The 21,482-nt window shown below is 38.2% G+C and overlaps 2 protein-coding genes and 1 long non-coding RNA gene across 8 annotated transcripts in view; 2 read left to right on the top strand and 1 right to left on the bottom strand.

Moving 5' to 3' along the window:
- The window catches only part of LOC122670900 (2-phytyl-1,4-beta-naphthoquinone methyltransferase, chloroplastic-like), a 37,435-nt gene that overhangs the window by 9,772 nt on the left and 6,181 nt on the right, over nt 1–21,482 (bottom strand). For 3 of the 6 annotated variants that reach the window (XM_043867924.1, XM_043867927.1, XM_043867928.1), the window contains exons 5-8: nt 17,054–17,187; nt 16,917–16,978; nt 16,165–16,264; nt 11,917–12,292 (exon numbers count right to left, since the gene is read on the bottom strand). In XM_043867924.1, the coding sequence (XP_043723859.1) occupies nt 12,192–12,292; nt 16,165–16,264; nt 16,917–16,978; nt 17,054–17,187 (397 nt within the window). In that variant the 3' untranslated portion in view covers nt 11,917–12,191. Of the gene's footprint in view, nt 1–8,757; nt 8,780–9,057; nt 9,154–11,916; nt 12,293–16,164; nt 16,265–16,916; nt 16,979–17,053; nt 17,188–21,482 lie in introns of those variants that run through there. The other 3 variants (XR_006334274.1, XM_043867925.1, XM_043867926.1) reach the window with 3 other exon arrangements.
- On the top strand, nt 1,576–16,150 carry LOC122670901. Its single transcript, XR_006334275.1, has 2 exons — nt 1,576–1,781; nt 15,978–16,150. It is a non-coding gene; the product is annotated as an uncharacterized LOC122670901 (long non-coding RNA).
- LOC122670897 (cysteine-rich receptor-like protein kinase 2) lies at nt 8,049–11,745 on the top strand. The gene is made up of 7 exons (XM_043867919.1): nt 8,049–8,813; nt 9,091–9,204; nt 9,491–9,630; nt 9,813–10,023; nt 10,302–10,536; nt 10,831–10,981; nt 11,123–11,745. Exons 1-7 carry the CDS (start codon nt 8,060–8,062, stop codon nt 11,456–11,458), a joined length of 1,941 nt encoding a protein of 646 aa, XP_043723854.1. The 5' UTR covers nt 8,049–8,059; the 3' UTR covers nt 11,459–11,745.

Genomic DNA, 21,482 nt, shown 5'->3' with positions numbered 1-21,482 from the left:
TTGGTCAGTTAAATATTATAAAATGTGGGAAAAGGAATAACCACCTCCCCACCTCCCCCAAAAAAAAAAAAAAATTAACTCCTCCAAGGAAAAAGACCTAATCTTGGAGTGATACAACAGCAGAGATTAGACCATTGTTAATGGAAGGGGTAAGCCTTCAGTTTCACTTGGGACTTTCATGCTCATTTTTTACAAATGTCTCAAATCAAGATCCACAAGAAAATAGGATTAAAAACCTCATTAACAATCTTGTGGTCCTGTCTTTTGTCATTGAAAAGTCCATGTTATGTCCTTCCAGTCCAGCCAAGAGTCAAGGGGGAGTACACCAAACCATTGATAAGAACCACAGAGTGTTAAGGTGTGACCTGACATCCAAAAGAAGCAAAGAAAATGATTCCAAATCTAATAGGTGACAGGAAACGCACAACATAATAACAGTCTCAGCTCATTCCTATTCAAAAAATACACAGTAGCTAGAAGCTAGTGTCACCTAGAAATCAGATGGTCAATTGTTGTGTTTCTATATGCCATCCAAAGGACGACAGGAGATCTTTGATGGGTTTCTAGATTCCATGGGGAACGTGTTCCACCTTGTACTAAACTTCCTCAACCTCCTAACCATTTAAATATTGACTAAACACTAGGAATAAAAAACCACCAGATCTCCACTTCATAAAATCCTCTACTAATGCAATTAGAAGGGGGAAGGGGGAATTGTTTTCACAATACCTTGTGTAGATGACTCATCTCAATGGCCCACCACCATTTTGATCCATGTGGCAGGATGATGTGGTGATTTTGACAGTTGGGTGGACAAATCGGTTGAATAGACAGGCCTATGTTTGGATTAGCCACATGTCAAATTTCAGAACAATGAACTTTGGTATTGGTACCCGTATCGGTCTAAGCTGATACAGATTGTCCGTATTGGGCTGGAAAACAATTTTACCCCTCAAAATACCGATTCAGGGTTATATAGGACCATTTTGCCCTCCCTAGTTCCAATACCACCAATACGGTATTGGTCAGGTGTCAGTATCGTCCGTGGCCGATACCGATACGGCCGATCCGATATTGATACCTAAAACCATGTTCAGGACCTATACCCTCTCATGTATTGGCATGCATCCTTATATTTTTCAGCCGTCTGTGTATGCTCATGCACTCTCCCATAGTCCATAGATTTTCAAAGCTTTATATTGCGATTTGACAGTATCCATTTGAGCTGAAACTTGACATGTAGGCAGGAACATTGGGGTCTACCTGTCCACAAAATCTGGGTCTCATCCGATCTGCCACGTGGCAGATATTTGGCTGTTGAAGCTTATCGCAATGGGTAGTTGGGGAAGGCCTTTGACCTTTTAAGAAGCCACCTCCAAAAGATAAGGATGAAAAGTGCCATCACCACACCATCAATACCCTAAATGATATAGTTCCCTTTTCATTTGGTAGGCTGAAAAACATCTGTACCAAAAAGGAGGATGCCACAGACCAATCTACTTCGGTTGATAGGCCAGTGTTGGGAATTAGATATGCCTCTAGAAATGAGGCTACATATCTCTTTATAGGGTCTGAGATTGTCATGTTCTCTGGATTTAGGAATGTGGATGTAGGATACTCCTCTTTTATAATTTTGTGGTTACTTGATGCCAGGATAGGGTCTTCAAGACTGTATCACTACTAAATATTCAAGCTAGATTGAACATCTTGTTCATCTCTTCCCAACATTACTCAAATGTGATAGCTGATTCTACTGCTCAAAAATAAGTGCAGTCGCTTTGGTAGAGTTTTATGTACCGACTATCATTGAAAGTGATGCAGTTAGGTGTAGGTTTAATTAGAGATAATAACGTAATTTTCTTTTTCTTTTATCTTGTTAGAGTCGTTTGTAGCAAGTTAGAGTCCAAAATTTGTTTCAGTTTAGATTTAGTTAGAGTCAGACTCAAATTCTATTTCAGTTTCAAAATAGGAATAGGATACCTTTTTGTTTAATTTTATAAAAAGGGCATGTAACCCACAATTGGGATCTGGATTGTTTTGAATGAAATTGAACGAAGGTGCTTACCTTGTTGCTGCTGCTGCTGCCCAGAGCTGTGTGCGCAGGTCACTCTTCTCTGATTTTCTCACCCTCCCTCTTGATTCAGGTATAGTCGATCCATACTCCTCCCTATTCTTCTTTCTTCTTCTACCCTGTTTTGTTTTGACGTGACTATTAACCTCCTCCCATAGGACGATTCAAACCCTAGAAACTTAGATCGAAAAGCCTTTCCAACTGTGAGTTACAACTCTGCAATCAAAACTGGTTGCCCTAATATCGCCAGGGTTGATTTCAAACGTCTGTTTTGTTTGATTGCTGATGGAAAATCGTGCACCTGTGGCTTGATTGAGGCCTAAATGCATGAGTTCCATCATTCGAACACCCACTGGTTTGAGTGTCGAAGGTTGAAGAAGAGGGTTTCTTAATAATTGCAGCTAGGGCCAGATTATGTGACAATTACACAAAGCCCTTTCTTTTTAAAATCTGATTTATTCCATTCCTCCCCCCCCCCCCCCATTAAGTTTATTTACCTATACATCCTTGATTTTGTTTTCTTCTCAAAGGGATACCCAATATTTCAGCATAATTACAGAAATTGCCACTATTCTTTGAAATTAATTTGTTTGTTAATTGAATGGGCCCATAGGCAATCCAAGCTTGGCTTCCGAACTCGGATCTGCAACAAATTGGTGTTATTGTCGAATTTTCTAGCCATTACTAATGGCAGGAGGTCACATCACCAACATTGAGTTGCACAAGTTATACTATGAATTGACTGAAAATCGACAAAAGAGTGGGACCAAGCTTGAGGCCAGGTTGGAGAGGAATGAGGTTAAACTTGACAAATTTATGGAAGAAATTCGTGCTTTTATGAAGAGAATCGACAAACAAAATTCTCAATTTTATACTTTACGAATCGAAGATACTCAAAGGCATCAACTTGATCCATTTATACCCCAGGTCATCACACAACTATTTTCTGATAGGGACTATGACATCAAAGTTGAGGTTCCAAAGTTCAACGGTGAAAATGGGCCAGAGGAATTTCTTGATTGGCTTGCCAAGGTTGAAAAAATCTTTGATTTTGAATCTTTTCCGGATGAGAAAAAGTGTGAACTCATCCTCACCAAGTTTATTGGGTATGCATGTTCATGGTGGGATGATGTACTACACTCGAGGCTTATTAGGCGACTTGGACCCGTTACTAATTAGGAGATCATGAAGCAGATTCTGAACAAGAAATTCGTTCCTCCTAATTATGAGAAGGTATTATTTCACAAATTGCACAATTTTCAACAAGACAACAAGGATGTGGAGACTTACACACTAGAGTTCCACAAATTATCTTCAAGGTGCCGATTTCTGGATACAAATCAACAGCAGGTTATGAGATATATCAACGGGTTAAATACTAAGATCCGATTAGAGTTGGCTAACACTAATTTCAGGTCTGTTGATGTGGCAGCAGCTTATGCCAAGGCAGCTAAAGAAAAGTATAGTTATCTGAAGAGTATGCTCAAGACTCCTTCAGTTTATAGACCTCCATTATGGATTGAAGAAAAGACGCTTGAACCCCGTAGAGTGAAAGAAAAGAAATCGGAATTTAACAGAGGCAATGATTGGTAGAAGAACATTGTGTGTCGTAATTGTGGTGAAAAGAGTCATTATAGCAATAATTGTCCCAATAAATCTCGCCTCATAAATGTAGCAAAGAAGCAACCACACCCTTATCTTTTAGCGGATGATGATAATTACAGAGGCATCTTGGGTTCACGACCTAACTCGATAGAGGGGAGTTTTTTTAAGACTGTGAGAGTTGATGCAGTTAGGCATAAATAGAGATAATAATATATTTTTTTTTTCTTTTATCTTTATCTTGTTAGAGTCCAAAATTTGTTTCAGTTTAGATTAAATAGTCAGAGACACATTCTATATCAATTTCAAAATAAGAATAGGATTTCTTTTTGTTTAATTTTAGGGAAAATTATATCCCCTCTTTGTACTATGGTCTAATTACACCTTCCTCCTCTGTATTTTTTCTAAGTACATCCAGACCTCCTCTGACTGACGGTGTTAGTTTGGTATTAATTTTAATATTAAAAAGACTATTTTACCCTCGTACTAAAGCATCAGAAATAAAATTACAATACTACCCTTTTCTTCATCTTCAACCTACAACACCCATAACTATCTTTCCTCTTCCACCACCACTCCCTTCTCCACCGCCTCTGTTCTGAGTTATAAGGGATTACATTTGAGAGCTTGATTAACATCCCAACATGCCCATGATTGATCTGGTCCTGAACCTGGATATCCAAAAATCACAGATTCAGAACCTTTTGGGAGCTTTCAACAGTTCAATTATACGGATTGTATCAGTGGAATTTAACTTTATTCTGGAGTTAAGTTCCTAGACACCCCAGGAGGAACCTTTCCCCTAGGCCCATTTTAAACATTAATAATTGTCATGTGACAGATTAGGGAAGGCTCAAATTTTATGGACAGGTAAATTGTTAGGTCTCTTACACTCATGTCAAGTTTTAGCCCAATTAGAGTTGCCATATGGTAAAATTGAATTTTGAAAATCCAAGGATATGAGAGAGTGCACAGTAGTATTGAAGTACCAAAAACATGCATAGACATATATGGGATGTTTGCCGATACACTGGAGGATATTTCATTGAATTAGGCTATGAAATTTCATGTGGCTAATCCAAACCTAACTTCTCTATCCAACAGTTTAAATAACCACAACAACATCCACTTGGCAAATGAATAGTGGGTGTGTAGACATGATTCCTACCATATGTGTGTAAGAACAATTTCTTCAAGTTCTAGTTTTTCTATTGGATTTTTAAGACTTTATTTTGTCACTCGACTTAACTCTGTTATTGCTAAAACTTAACATGTGCATAATTTGAGATCTATCCATCCACAAAATTTCAGTTCCATCAAGCTTGTCATAGGATATATATTTCCACCATCTATGGATTTTAGGATGGAAAAGTCGATCAGAAAATATTCTTCCTTTTTATTTTTTATTATATTCTTGAATTTTATATTTCAAATTTCAATAGGAGAAAAAGAATGATACCCGGTTGTGTGTCCCCTGCGCCTCCACTGGTGGGTGCAAAATGACCGCTCCACCCCCATGGAAAGGTAGAAATCTCGCCCCATAATGCTTGCATGCATACTCCAATTGATCCCCACACTGGTGCAAGGGCCACACAACCAGGTAGCGTTCTCTTGCCCATTTCAATATTAGGTTGAGAATAATCTTTCTTATATTCTTGAATTTTATATTTCTAAGAGAAAAGAATGGTATCTGATTATGTGGCCCCTACGCCTAGACATTGGTGGGTGTGAAATTACTGCCCCACCCCCATGGAAAGGTAGAAATCCCACCCCCATGATGCTTGCATGCATAGTCCCATTGGCCCGTGCTGGTGTAGGGTCCATACAGCCAGGTACCTTGTTTTTTTGGCCCATTTCAGTATTAGATTGAGAGTAATTTACTATAGATTAGCTCTCTCTCTCTCTCTCATAGAGGGTCTTTTTTTTTTTTTGGTTTTGATAAAAGTGTACTCACACAAACCACACACCAATCCTAAAAGGTTAACCGGCTTTTAGGACCATGGCTCATAGAGGGTCTTTGGTTTCTAATATTATAATTCTAATTTTTTTTTAAAAATTTTTAGGAGAAGTGTCCCTTTCTTTAATATAATATTAGATTTGACTAATAAAAAAGGAACTCTAAGTGACACGGCATTGTCTAATGTCTTGTGCTAAGAAAGGATAATTGGCCCTCTATCATCTCCTATCTTATAAACTTAATAATTCCATCTATCCTCTATTTTACGCAAACATGTGGTTTTCTCAAATAGCAAAAATCATTTTCATTGGTTTGGTCGTTGAGAAGTAGAATATGAAAATCCTTGAAGTTTTCCTATTATTTTCTTGTCCATGTTATTGTATTTTCTAACTTTTTTTTATCTGTAATACACATTCCACAAAAATGCTAATTTGAACATAGCTTCCTTCCATTTCAATTTGATTTTCCAACTACTTCCATACTACCAAATGTATTTTTGTAATGAATTTCCATAACATCAGCTAGTGAAACAAATTCTAAGAAATCTCCACTTCTTTTCAGGTTTCCCCCCCTATATTCCACTTTCTTCTCTTAATTAAATTTCTCTTTCTTCATTAACCTGCATATATACAACCAAACCTACCCTTAAATTTTAGGGAAGCTATGTACAATCGTTCCACCACATGTAAGGCTAGTGTTGAAATTCCGACTAGGCATTCTAGGGAATGGTCTAAATGGTCAATTTCAAATTTCAAACTCAAATGTAATCACATACCCTCTCTAATGTATTAGCATTTTCCCTTTCTATTCTCAATAGGTTTTTTTTTTGGGAAATAAATTTCATGGGAGTCCAATTCCTACACACTCGTGGAGGAACCTTTCCTTGAGGTCCACTTTAAGCACTAATAATTGTCATGTGATAGATTAAGTGAGCCCCAAATTTTATGGACAAGCAGATCGTTAGTTCCCTTGCATTCATGTCAAATGTTTAGTCATATTGAAAATTAACATCCATGAATTAGGTTATAAAATTTGAGAGGTGGTTAATCCAAACCATGACCTCTTTATTTGAAATTGTCACATCAGCATCCACATGGCAAACGAATAGTGGGTGTGTAGGAATGAAACCCTTGGCCTATGACAAGTTAGATACCGTCTGCACGTGTACACTTGCCAATAGGAGAGCGCGCACAAGTATCAACCTGGATGGGATTTCTGTCTTTCCATGGGAGCAGGATGGTATTGTGTCTAGGCATAGGAGCTGCGCTGGCCACACGACCAAGTAACATTCTTTTTCCTAAATAAATATAGGTATTACAAAACTAGCCAAAACAATGCCTCTCCCTCACCCATCTATATTTTGCCATTTTTACCCCTACATTCCCTCTACCTCTCCTCTTCAATCATAACTTCCTCACTCGTTGGATGAAAGCATGATTTTGTCCCTACATGCACTCTCATTAGCCCTACGCTACCAGGTAGGAAATTCTTCTTTTTTATTACTTTTTTTAGGGGGGGGGGGGGAGGATAGGGAGGGGGAAACGTACCAGTTAGGAGACTTGAACTCAAAACCTCCATGTGAGCATCGGCATGAAACACACCACAACTCACCAACTTCACTAGGCAACTGTTGATAGATAGCAGGCTCTTGTCCTTGCTTTTATTATACAATTTCTTTGAATCTATGCTTTTATTATACAATTTCTTTACATCTAGAGGGGGAGAGAGAGAGACCTTTTCCTTATCCAAAGGTTTTGCCTTTTTACCGAGTTTCGTTTATTGGCAGAGGGGATCTCCGCGTCTAAGGACTACTGGTCCTTTGGATTACTATGGGGAAAAAGATTAGGATGGAAAAATATATTTTCAACCCAGTAAGGATTGGGAGTTTGATGATGACATAAGGTGTCCAGCTATCAAGTCACACTGTCATATGTGGGAAGAAATTTATCAATCTCCCCAGAGGTGAAGGAAAACTTGCAGACCACAGAACAAGAAAGTCACAGTCAAACACAATTAACAACACCAAACTCATTAATTTTCTGAATGTATCCAGCAAACCCATTACTTTACTACTAATGAATCATCATTCATTTGAATAATTTGCCCAGCCTGCCGGACTGGTCAAACAGCTTTAGCTCCTGAGCTTTCAAGGGATGATCTCTACAACAGATAAGAAGATCCATTCATTTGCTTTCGAAATTATCCAAAAAAAATAAAAAAATCTACTTTCGAAGACAATTGGAAACCAACCCTATTAGTAAACTGCAGTTGTTCTGCTCTGTCTCTCTCTCTCTCTTTAATAGTTTGGTGAAGGAGGAACCTATCACAAGTTCACATCACCAGAGGTCCACCAGAGGTGAGGAGATTCTTCCTCCCCTATCATTCTGCTGTATTGTTGATCAGGCTCATACACCACATATCGTCAAAATATGAAGAACCCAGGTCCTCCTTCGTTTCTTCTCTCCATGATTTTCATTTCTGTACTAGTAGAAACAGTAGTAGCAGATCCAAGATCTCACGCAGTTGAGCTCAGATGCAAAACTACACTAGAACACAACACAACCATCTTTGTCCCTCACTACATAGCCACCATGGATATCCTTGGCAACAAGACTGGAACTTCCGGTTTTGGAGTAGCAAATGTGGGTTCAGGCCCTGACGGCTGCTATGGCCTTGCCCAGTGCTATGGAGATCTTTCCTCCCTTGACTGCACTATTTGCTTTTCCCAGGCTCGTATTCTTAATCCCAAATGTTATCCTCACAATGGAGGCATCGCCTACTTGGATGGTTGCTTCTTGCGTTATGAGAATTATAGTTTTTTCCAGGAGTTTACAGGCCCTGGAGACAAGGCTGTGTGTGGAAATACATCGCGAAAGGGATATGGATTCCAGAAATCGGCCAGAAAAGCTCTGTTGGATGCAGCTGCAGCTGCACCAGACCAGGGAGGCTATTCCAAGTCTGTGATGCGTGTGCCAGGGTCGAGGAATGAGTCAGTTTATGTGCTAGCAAATTGCTGGAGAACATTGAATATAAACTCTTGCAGAGCATGTTTGGACAAAGCATTAGCCTCGATGATGGGTTGCTTGCCATGGTCAGAAGGGCGGGCACTGTACACAGGTTGCTTCATGAGGTATTCAGACACAAACTTCCTGAACAAAGAACAGAGTGGTGGTCGATCAAAAGGTATGGGTGATTCCAATGACATTTATTCAACCATAACTCAGTCACATTCACCAAGATACAATTAAGTATCAAATTCAATAAGATAAGAGATTAGAATAAGAATCATGAATTCCATAGCTCAAAGTCACATTCACCAAGATACAATTAGGTATCAAGTTCAACAAGATAGATATTGAAATAAGAATCATGAATTGTATAGCTTTAGATTAATTAAAACAAAGGTTCCTTCATTGTTCAATTTTACCTGATCAGACATCTGCATTGACGGCCTTTGTAGGGTTTAAAGTAGCGAAAGTGGTTGCCATTCTGAGTTCTGTGGCTGCTTTAATAATTGGGGTGGCTATTGGAGTTCACATTTGGAGGCACAGAAGAATACAGAAGAAAAGAAGAGGTATAACAAGGATTTCAAATCACAATCATTGATATGTAATAAGCATTTAGTAGTATCATGAGAACAGACTAATCCTATGCAGTCGAGAATAGTTTACCCTGCTGGATTTGCCAGGGTCCATATCTCTGATTGTCTTAGGAATCCTTTTCAAACACAGCCTTGCTACTTCTGAACTGCAAAGAAACCTCTTCGAGTTCTACAAGATAAAACTTTAACCAGACAATACAGTCTTAACCAGGTTAGATGTTAATACTGATAATTCGTTCTCTCATATTCTGCTTTTCAGGTGCAATTGATGTGGTAAAAATGGCAAAGATGCTTCACGACAGTAGCTTGAATTTTAAGTACTCTACGCTTGAAAAGGCCACCAGATCTTTTAATGATACCAACAAGCTAGGTCAAGGAGGATTTGGAACAGTTTACAAGGTAACTTTCCCACAAGTGAGGAAACTAAACTGCTGTCATAGTACTATTTCAGTTTCTTGGGCATCTAAATTTAAAACCATGATCCAAATGTTAACTGTTAAACTTCTAAGATTTCAGGTAACCATTCATTCTATATGTCATCCAATTGTCTTCTGACTTGATTCACTCACCTCTGCTTATAGGGAGTTCTGCCTGATGGAAGGGAGATTGCTGTGAAGAGGCTTTTCTCTAATAACAGATACAGAGCTGCAGATTTCTACAATGAAGTTAACATGATAAGTACCCTGGAACACAAGAATTTGGTCAGGTTGTTGGGTTGCAGCTGTTCAGGACCAGAAAGCCTTCTTGTGTATGAATTTCTCCCCAATAAGAGCCTTGACCGCTTCCTCTTCGGTATTGTCTAATGTTTCACTCTGCAATCTTTCCTTCAATTCTTCTGCACACTGTTAAATCTCAACTCATAATTTGGTTCCACTCGTGGGGCTGGGTCCTAGGTTTGATACTTGCTAATCAAATTTACAGAAAAAGGACCAGCATCTTGAGCTGCATAAGCTGACTGAATGACCACTAATTGCTAAGCAATTAAAACTAGTCCTAGATTTGCAATTGGCCTATTTTAACAGCTTTGCAACAACTGAATATAGTTTTTCTTTTGTTTGACAACAAGATAGATCCAAGCAGAGGTAAAGCACTGAACTGGGAAATAAGATTTAAAATAATCAAAGGGACAGCAGAAGGTTTGGTCTACCTTCATGAGAACACCAATGTTAGAGTCATCCACAGAGATATAAAAGCCAGCAACATCCTATTAGATTCAAAGCTGCGAGCTAAAATTGCTGATTTTGGATTGGCAAGGTCTTTCCAAGAAGATAAAAGCCACATCAGTACTGCCATTGCAGGAACATTGTAAGTTTCCTCTTTCATTGTTTCAGCAGTTATTAAAGAGAAGAATCACTGATTGAAGTAATTTGATTTCCTTAACCGTAACTTTGAAGCATCATGATTTGTCTTTTGTGGATGCCCAATGCAAGCATGTCCTGAGGGATGAAGATTAAGTTTTCCACACATCAGTTCATAGATATGTGGATTCACAGATAACATCAATATTTTTCAACATGCATATGAAGATTTAGATGGATGCATGTATCTACAAACTGGTTATACCAAGAACTTACCCATTTCTGTTTTTTTAAATTCCAGAGGGTATATGGCTCCAGAGTACCTCGCCCGTGGTCAGTTAACAGAAAAGGCAGATGTGTATAGCTTTGGGGTCCTTTTACTAGAGATTGTTACCGGAATGCAGAACCGCAAAAACGAAACATCTGAGTACTCTAATAGTCTTGTCACTACTGTAAGTTTCTATGCAGCATCTTTTCCATTTCCCTCATATTTTCCTTGGAAAAGTACTTTCACCTGCTACTCTTTCCATTAGTTCCATTAATTGGTAACATTTTGTTTTTCTGTTCTACCTTGTGCCATTTGGGTGAAATAGGCATGGAAACATTTCCAAATGGGGACAGCAGAGAAGCTTTTCGACTCAAATTTGATGTTGCACAGCTACAATCACAATGATGACATCAATGAGATTTTAAGGATAGTGCATGTGGGATTTTTGTGCATGCAGGAGGTGCCTTCATTGCGGCCATCAATGTCAGAGGCCCTACAAATGCTGTTGAAGAAGGATGAACAACTTCCTGCACCCACCAATCCACCTTTTATGGATGTCAGGACAATGGAGCTCAGTGACACATGCAGATACCAATATCCTCTTCCTAGTACTTCACTTTCAATTGCTACTGTCTCCCATAGCTCCTTTAATCCCAGGTGACCTCAGAAGGGAAATACAGAAAACAAACCTATGCCGGTGCTTACATGAGTGCAAGAGCCTGAGCAACTTGGATATAAACTTATAAAGCTTGGACAACTTCATTTATAGGAGTCTGACATGAAAAGGTTGATGAGGTCTGGATGAACTAAATAAAGCTTTTTTATTGAAGAGAATAGCCGGGCCAGGCCAATTTGAGGAAAATTCTAACTGATAATATTTGGCAGTGTAAAAATGTAAGTAAATTTTGTTGTACACAATTCATTCTCAATTAATTCACCGCAATTGGAGTAGATAATCAATAAAGAAACGTATAGATCTAGAAATGGAGTTGATAGCTCCTCAAAAATCTCAACTCAACATTGGACCCTCCTCTCTCTCATATTCGTTCAAACTTGCAAGGTTTTTAGGGGCATACATGCATATTTATGTGCATGAGAATAACTAAAACTTCAAATAAGACGAGCAGAAAATGAATTAAGATTTTATTTCAAATTTCTCTGAAATAAATAGTGCATATTACACAGCTTTGAAGTTCAAAGGAAGCATTTCAAATGAGACTAAAAATTGCTCCCACCACAATAGTCACCCAAATAAAAATAGGGAAAATACCAAGAATTCCCAAAGATAAATTCACACCCATTTTCTTGCTTATCACATAGCACCATTGGCAATATTTATATTCTTTCACCCAATGAGGCTGTGAAGTTGCAGAGAGAACAAGTGAAAATACAATCTAACGAGTTGCTACCAAGTTCCCCATAAGGCCTCCACTAATCTCATAATGCTTGGCATCAGAAAATCCTGCTTCCAAAGCAAGCTTCTCCAACTCTTTTCCTGCATCAGAAAATATTTGCAACAACTGAGCAATTAGCAATCCGAGATTTTAAAAAAAAAAAAAGGTTTACCTTGTGATTGACGCTTTGATACCCTACCCACTCCATTTGTTTCCACGTATGATGAGACGAAGTAATAAAAAGGAACGTAAATATTTTTAATCAGAGCATTTGTTTCACCAGAAGTAAAAGATGGGACAAAGTTTCCAACAAGTCGCACTGCCTTTATTCCCAAAGATTGTACAATAGAAGGGGAGAAAAATAGAGCCTATATAAATTGACATGAGTAAATTGACTGAAACTATGAAATAATAACAGAGTATATCTTTATCCAGAATATTTACTGTTAGGACCAGTAGGTTCCTTGATAGACACTTGCCACCTGAATAGGTGAGGTAAGGAAAACAAGTGGAATCGTTTGTTCTAATCTCAGATCTTCATGGAATTTTTTTGAAGGCACAAATAACTCTGGGGAATAGAAGCCAATCTGCTGGATCAAGCATATATACATCCAACATTCACCATAAGATTGAATTTGCGAACCCTTCCATGGAACATTTTTGCACAACTAGCTCAATCACATTGCCACCATACAGTGGATGGATAACCATTCAATTGATTTCAGCTTGAAATCAACAATGACCTCTATTGTTTGTTTTTTGGATTCAGATCCTCTCCAGCGTACATCGGACAGCTGAGCGGGCTGGCACACATCCCAAGGACAATACCAGCCGTCCAATGCATGCTGGAGAGGATCCGGTTCCTTGTTTTTCCTTTTTATCCTTTTTTGCCAGAGGCTAGATAGATACTGAAACTTAAAACAACTGTTAGGAAGGACATAAGGATAATGAACCAAATTAATTGACCAAAATGCCCAGTAAAGGACTAAAAAATTCTACTATAAGATGAATTATATTCCTCAACCCCACCTCTCCAAATTAGAAAACAGGAAAATAAACTTCAATGGTCATACAACAAGATCTCAGGAATTGGTGGACCCTTCTGCAATAGATTTAGTACTAGTTTTTGGTAACTTAAAATATTACAAGAGGAAAAAGGAACAACAACCCCCCCCCCCAAACCCTACGTAGGAATAAAAAAGAAAAAAAAAACTAATCTTGGAGTGATACAGCAGCAGAGATTAGAACGTGGTTACTGAAAGGGATAAGCCTTCAGTTTTACTTTGGACTTTCAAAGCTCATTTAATACAAATGCCTCAAATCAAGATCCACAAGAACATAGGATTAAACACCTCACTAACAATCTTTGATCCTGTCTTTTGTCATTGAAAATTATATGTTGTCCTTCCAATCATAGAACTAAAACTCGCGAGATCTCAGTAAACGGTTTTCCAAGGGGTCGAGACGAGACTTAATACGAGTTCTAAAAGTGCAATATCTCGGTCAAGATCTCGACCCAGCTTATCCTTTAAAAGTATTGTAACTCAACAGAACTCGAGATATCTTGATCGAGTTCTGTCCAGAACCTCTTTTCTTCCACTGTGAAGGCTGTGAGCTCATTTTACCTCCGGAATTCAACGTACAACCTGCCGGAGAGTTGATTCAGCTACACAATTGAAGGATTCATCTCAAATTTGAAGCATTTTTCAAAGGTAAAATGAGCTCACAACCTTCACAGGGGTCAGGTTTTGGGCCCATATTCCCAGTTCCAAACCAGCCACACCCATACATACCTCAATATGACAGTAGTAGTGGATCTCATGCCTCATGGCAACCACCTCCCATGTACCCTAGGATAGGGGAATTGGCATATGTTGATGACAACACTTATATGAATGTTGTGGCAAACTATGTGCAACACTATAGCAACACTATGACATGGGAATTCTATGTGGATAGTTTTGGGACTGAATTCATTAATCAATCACATCTTATGTAATGTAACATTGTTAAACAGATTGATGTATTGTACACTTTAACATTTCTAATGCTTATTTAAGTTGTTTTACATTAATTGAATATTTTGATTGCTTTCTATTACTAAATTATGTGTAGAGTAGGGTATTTTAGTACGTCGTCACCTACCAACCTAGGGTCCGAAGTGAAACTCATATTTGGACGTTGTTTTTGTAAAATTTGATAGTGCCATTGTGTTTAAATGGCCTAAAATAGGCTGAGTACCAAGTTTCAGACCCAAACTAGGTCTAAAACCCACCGAAACTAGGTTTCAAGTTGGAAATGCAGCAACTCGACCGAGATCTCAAGATATCTCGCGTCAACTCGGTTTTCCAAGGGATAGAGTTGCGGTCGAGTTCCGAGTTTTAGTTCTATGCTTCCAATCCAACCAAGAGTCGAAGGGAGTACACCAAATAATTGATAAGAACCAGAGTGTTGAGGTGTGATCCGACATCCGAAAGAAACAAAACAAATGATTTCAAATCTCATAGATGATAGGCAATGCACAACATAATACCAGTCTCAGCTCATTCCTATTCGAAAAATACATAGTAACTAGAAACTAGTGTTACCTAGAAATCAGATGGTCAACTGACATGTTTCTATATGCCATCCAAAGTCTGATGGGAGATATTTGATGGCACAAGGGGTTTCTAGACTCAGAACGTTGACTATGAAAGATGCAATTCCACCTCGTACTCAAGATTGGAAAAGTGAACCAACTGTAGATCCCTTTCTGATTAGCTGTGCCAGATCCTTTTTCTCCATGTCCATACTATAAAGGGTCGTAGCATTCAGAAGGGTTGCAATTTCCTCAACCTTCCAAGCATTTAAATATTGACTAAACCTTAAGAATTCAAACCACCTGATCTCCACTTCATAAAATCCTCTACTAATGCTACTAAAAAGAGGGGAATTGTTTTCACAACCCTCCGTGTAGAAATCTCAACGGCCCACCATTTTGAGCCATGTGATAGGATGATGTGGTGATTCTGACAGTTGGGTAGATAGGCCAATTGAATACACAGGCCTAGGTTTGGATTAGTCACACGTGTCAAATTTCAGAACCTAATTTAATCAAATACCCTCCTGTGTATTGGCATGCATGATGCATCCTTGTATTTTTTCAGCCGTCTGTGTATGCCCATGTGCTCTCCCAAAGTCCTTAGATTTCCAAAGTTTTATTTTGCCACTTGGCAGTATCTGTTTGGGTTGAAACTTGACATGTAGGCAGGAACATTGTGTTCTACCTGTCCACAAAATTTGGATCTCATCTGATCTGCCACGTGGCAAATAATTGGGCTGTTGAGATAAGCTTATCCCAACGAGAAGTTGGGGAAGCCTTTGACCTTTTCAGAAGCCACCTCCAAAAGATAAGGATGAAAAGTTCCATCACCACACCATCAATACCCTAAATGATAGTCCCCTTTTCATTTGGTAGGCTGAAAAACATCTGCACCAAAAAGGAGGATGCCTCAGACCATTCTACTTCGGTTGATAGGCCAGTGTTAGGAATTAGAGATGCCTCTAAAATTGAGGCCACATATCTCTTTATAGGATCTGAGATTGCTATGTTCTCTGGATTTAAGAATGTGGATGTAAGAAACTCCTCTTTTATCATTTTGTGGTTACTTGATGCCAGGATAGGGTCTTCAAGACTGTATCACTACTAAATATTCAAGCTAGATTGAACATCTTTTTCGTCTCTTCCCAACATCACTCAAATGTGATAGCTGATTATACTGCTCAGAAATAAGTGCAGTCCCTTAGGTAGAGTTTTATGTACTGACTATCATTGACAGTTAATCTCCTCCTTTATTCCAAGGCTGTGGTTTTCCCTCATCATTCTTGTATGCACTTTTCTGTTCACTTTCATATTCGTCAAAATCAAAGTACATTTTCTGGTAAGTAGAAATATAAATGAATAGAGACTATACATTATTGAAAGACAAAATACCTGTTAAGAATTCCCTAATTGAACTTTTCAAGTATGTGTACTCTTCAGCGAGGCCATAACGGCTTGCCACTGGAATGACAACATTATCAATCATCCATTCCTTGCAAAATGAATAAGCTCAAAATCAAATACACAGTTTGCAAACATGCTGGTAAATGAAAGTATGAAATAGAAAACAGGCTACTATTCTTCAAAACAATAATAAATAAATAATTGCATTAAACTACTTTTCAAATTTTGGTAGGTACTATATAGTGATAGGATATTAATAAATGGGTGGATAATATGATGGACAGTATTTTATCAAGTCTTCTAAGTGAATACAACCTACAATATCATTTTCATAAATTCTCATTTTCTATTCTTTTTTTCATACCTCAAACAACTAAAAGGGGGATACCAGCATATTCTTCAATATCCTCATGCAGATATATAAATATCACAATATTTAAGTTTCCAGCGGTCACTACTTAAAATGTTTTCCAACACATAACATGTAAAAAAATTCATTGATACATGATTTGGACTAATAGTAGTTGCACCAAAAGTGGATCAAATGGTAATAAACACAGGAGAAATGGATTTCCTATTCAAACTGATACCAAATAGAAAACTGCAGTATTCTTACCAAAAAAATCAATTAAAGTTGATCAATTCAAGCAAGAAAACATTGACTATTTTAGGGAGATCTGATCCATTCTCTTCAAAGGTGTTGAATATGGTATTAAAAATATCTGAGCAAACATAAATACCTGAACGGTGGAAGTAAACTGTTGTGAGCTCTTGTTGAAGTCCAGAATGGAAACTCTAGCACCTGAAACACTCAGCAAGAATGAGATATCCCACTATAGATCAGAGAGAGAGAGAAAGAGAGATAGAATGCAATGACCTGGTTTTAGGACTCGAAACATCCCCTTGATGGCTTTAGTTCTATCTACCAGATTGCGTAGCCCATAGCCGACAGTTATTGCGTCGAAGTAACTGTCTGGAAATGGTAAGTCAAGTGCATCACCTTCAATCCACCTGCAAGTCGGAAGAAAAGGTGTATTACATTCACCAGTAATGCAAAATAGCAACTTAAGCTCAGTCATTTCAAGGCAATTCTAAAAGGTTCACTAACAGATTGTTTCTTGGAATAGGCAAGAATGTTGACTAACAAACAAGGTTCCAGGTTTTGAGCATGGTTTCGACATATTTTGCGAAAGTGCAAATTTTCGGTTGAAACCTGCAAGGTTTCGGTGGATGGTTTCAATAGATGGTTTTGAGGTCCAAATGGCCAAATTAAGTCCTGAAACGTTTAAGAAACCCTATTTAAGACCCTCTAAACATAGTGGAACACTTAGATTGTAAAAACACACATCCAAAATGGCAGTTTGACTTCGGAGCCTAGGTTGGTAGTATACGTTGTACAGTGTTTGTATACATTTTATTATATGACCTGTTTCACACAACTTTTAATCTTGCACAAAACTTCCACAAATGCAGCAAATTGTTGCTTTTGATGAGTCCTTTTGTTCCACGTTTGTATGGGAGTGATTTGGCCAAAAATCACAAAAAATATGTTTCTACAAACCCTAGAGTCGAACCAGCGAAACCAACGAAAAGGGTCTAAATTTCAACCCATTTTGTTCGAAACTATACATTTTATATTAAAGGTTTGTATTGGTTCGGTTAAAACGATACCAAACCACACATACTGTTGAAATTTTTTCCAAAACCTTGCACTTTTTACATTTTTCATGGAGTTTCGTTTCAACATCTTGAGAAACCTAAATATTTCGCTTCGCAAAATTTCGGCGAAACCTTGAACTTTGCTAACAGATTGTCCAAGCAACTCTAATATATAAAACAACATTCACGTGGGCACATCCACAATCAAGATCTTTACTTCCATATAAAACCTGCAAACCTGAAAACTCTAAAAAGTAGATATTTACTTTCATATAAAACTTGCAGAAAAAAAAAGAGATTGCTCACTAGGTGAGTATGAAAGAAAGTCTATTTCAAAGTTCTGTTTAAATGAAAATCCTTTCCACTGGATACAGGGGTCAGGACTTAATATAGTGCCATGTTGTGAATGGAGGCCAAAGCTAATTGGTGCAGACAAGTCAAAACCCCTCCCGCATAGGATCCCAAGTCAAAACCCTCCTCAGATAGAAATCCGAAAATTGGCTGAAAACTCAAACCTCTCAGACTAACACCAAACACTAGGGTAGGAATAGTTAATAGGAAGAATAATAACCCTTCAAAAGATGGGAATGATCTGATAAGCGGTTTGGGAGTAATATAGGAAACAGTGACCTCACGGGCAGAGATCCCTGAGATGAAAAAACTGAAATTAAATTCAATCCAAGAAACAGATCAGCCTAAGATTCAAGTTGAGTTCCCTTCTTGGCTGGTTAATGTAATCCCCAAAACCTGATTTCAATCTAAAGGTCAGATTTAAAGTAATCAAAGGAACTTTAAGTCTAAGATAGAAAATAGATAGAATCAGGAGAAACTTAATCAAATCAGATCAGCAATTAACCCTGGTCGAATGTCTCTCTTGGGGAGGCCTTGAATGCCCCAAAAGATGGAGGGAATCTGATGGACGGATCCTCCAATAAAAGAAATCTCATTTTCAGCAAAAGAGAATAAAAAACAGGGGTATCTACCAGGTCTATTTGAGAGGGTTATTGCTGTGATTTAAACCCCAGTATGAACAGTATGTGAACAGTATTCAAAGAGATGAAAATCCCTCACAATCTCAGGTTAAATTGAATTCCAGCAAGCACACAAAGAACACATGGTAACAGTACTTACTTGAGAAGGAGAAAACAGAATAAGAGAAGCAAGAGAAGGATAACTATGGCTTCCCACCAACAAGGTACAGAATCTCTCTGCCCTCCAAGGATATTTCACCCCCTACTGAAGCGCACAGCACTCCATTGAAGAAAACTTCAAACTTTATTCATCATAAATCGTCTATGGCCTTGACCCTTACAAGTTATATATAAAAAACAAAATAAGAATCCTAATCTGACTAGGAAAATCAAATCCTATTGCTAACTACAAAACATAGTTGACAAAGGAATCATAATACTAATAGGAAAACTTAAATAGCTAACTGACTAAGCCTAATCCCATATGCCTACCTTATACCCACATTTTAGGTCTATTAAAGTGAACCATTACAAAGAAAGCACATGGAATCAAAGGCCCAATACATATATAACTCATCCCAAGAATAAAATAAGCCCTTTAGGCGACTTGTCTACATCAAGGAGTTTGACGACTTTAAACTTTGGTAAACAGGGGATAAAAGTAATAGAAATGGAGTGGGCATAGTAGTGAATAAAGATTTAAAGAATGATATGGTGGATGTTAAAGATTCAGAGATAGGATTATATCCATCAAGCTTGTGTTGGAGAAAGAAGTTGTCAATATAATTAGCGCTCACGCACCTCAAGTAGGATTGGATGAAAGTAGTAAGTTACAATTTAGGTAACACATGGATGGATTAGTGCAAGGTTTTAGTCAGGGAGAAAAGATTATTATAGGGGGTGATCTGAATGGACATGTTGGTAAACGTAGAGGCTATGAAGGTGTACATGGAGGATATGGTTTTGGCGAGAGGAATGAGGAGGGGATTTCAGTTTTAGATTTTGCTGTGGTTTATAATTTATCCATTGTAAACACTTACTTTGAAAAGGGAAAGGAGCATTTAGTTACCTTCAAAAGTGGGCGTCGTAGTCATAGTTGTCATGGCGTCGCCATGGCGTCCTAGCGCTGGAGAAGCCTGCATGGCGACCTACGCCATGGCGTCCTTTGATTTCTTCTTCCTATCTCTCTTTCCCTCTTCGATTTCTTCTTTATTTCTTCTTTCCCTCTTCGATTTCTTCTTCCTATCTCTCTTTCCCTCTTCGATTTCTTCTTCCTATCTCTCTGTCTCTGTTTTGCAACTAAGCAGTCACCAGATCTGATTCCAGGAATTAAATACTCCTTGCTTAGTTGATTTCTGTGATGAGTTCTTGCTGGAATTGATAGAACATGATGTGGCGATGCTTTGCTTGAAGGTTTAGATTGGACAGAGAAGAGTTGAAGGAGTTATCTCCTCTGTACTTTGCCTTTTTCCGTCCCAGGTTGAAGATAACCATAAATCCGATCGTGGGTTATTACAAACCCTTATTTTTTCCTTTTTCCTAAAGTACCCTTCTCTTCTTTTATTCCCCTTTGTCCATACTTTACACATCCCTCCAAGTTTACCCTTAGTCATTAAATCAAAACCCTTTTATGCCCTTTCTTAGATTATGCTTAATTACAAGATTGCCATCCTTAAAGCTTGAGAAACAATAGAGAAAAAATAAAACATGGCTTGAGTATACATCTATTAAACCATTAAAAATAGAGAAAATAAAAAATAAAACATGGTCGACATGCTCGCCATGGCAACGCCATGGTGGCGCCATGTCAATATATCGACGTGACACCCCTCCACCGACTTGGATCGCCGTGACGCCGTGACAACTATGGTCATAGTAGCCAAATAGATTTCTTCCTAACTAAAAGGTCCAATAGATTGTTATATAAGGACTGTAAGGTTAGCCTGACCACACAACATGTTATGTGCCTAATGGGGCCCACTCTAGTGTATGGGCACTAGATTGGATCAGCCTAGTATGAGATAGGTTAAGGGCTTGATTTAATGCGTTCCATTAGCTTCGGAGCTTCTTTTAGCTTCAGAGCTTTTGGCATATCGGTCAAGTAGCTAACACAACATAGATTAGTGGTCATGGATATGTGCCTCTCTAAGCAGAATCGTAAGAAAGGTGAGCTTATTTACCCTAGGATAAGGTGATGGAGCTTAAAAGGAGATACTTTGAAATCATTTACTGATAAAGTGGTCAAACAAGGAAAATATGACTTTGAAGGAGACACCAATATGATGTGGAATGAGATGACTACTTGAATTAAGAAGGTTGCTCAAGGTGTTCAAGGCAAATAAAAAGGAAAACGTCATTCATGTAGGGAGACTTGGTGGTGGGATGATGAGGTTCAAGCAGCCATCAAGACTAAGAAAGCTAGTTTTAAGACATGGCAAAGGACTAAGGAAGGGGGAAAAGCTTTATAACAATTTGAGCACAAAGGCGAGGGGAAAAAGCTATCTATAAGATGGCTAAAATGAGGGAGAGGAAAAATAAATATCTCAACCATGTTAGATGTATAAAAAGTGAAGATGGTAAAGTACTAATAAGGGATAAGGACATTAAGGAGAGATAGAAAGATTATTTTTGCAACCTAATGAAAACACTTCGAGTAATAGTGTCCCAGAAGACTGC

The sequence above is a fragment of the Telopea speciosissima genome, chromosome 8 (genome assembly GCF_018873765.1).
Source record: "Telopea speciosissima isolate NSW1024214 ecotype Mountain lineage chromosome 8, Tspe_v1, whole genome shotgun sequence".
Classification (NCBI taxonomy): domain Eukaryota; kingdom Viridiplantae; phylum Streptophyta; class Magnoliopsida; order Proteales; family Proteaceae; genus Telopea; species Telopea speciosissima.
The sequence above is the reverse complement of the archived record's forward strand: the minus strand, read 5'-3'. Positions and strand labels throughout refer to the sequence as shown.

Excerpts from the sequence above, each read along its gene's own strand:
- LOC122670897 (XM_043867919.1), top strand. The coding sequence starts at position 8,060 with ATGAAGAACCCAGGTCCTCCTTCGTTTCTTCTCTCCATGATTTTCATT. Across the intron at positions 9,205-9,490 it reads AATACAGAAGAAAAGAAGAG|GTGCAATTGATGTGGTAAAA; the intron begins GTATAACAAGGA and ends TCTGCTTTTCAG. Across the intron at positions 9,631-9,812 it reads GATTTGGAACAGTTTACAAG|GGAGTTCTGCCTGATGGAAG; the intron begins GTAACTTTCCCA and ends CTCTGCTTATAG.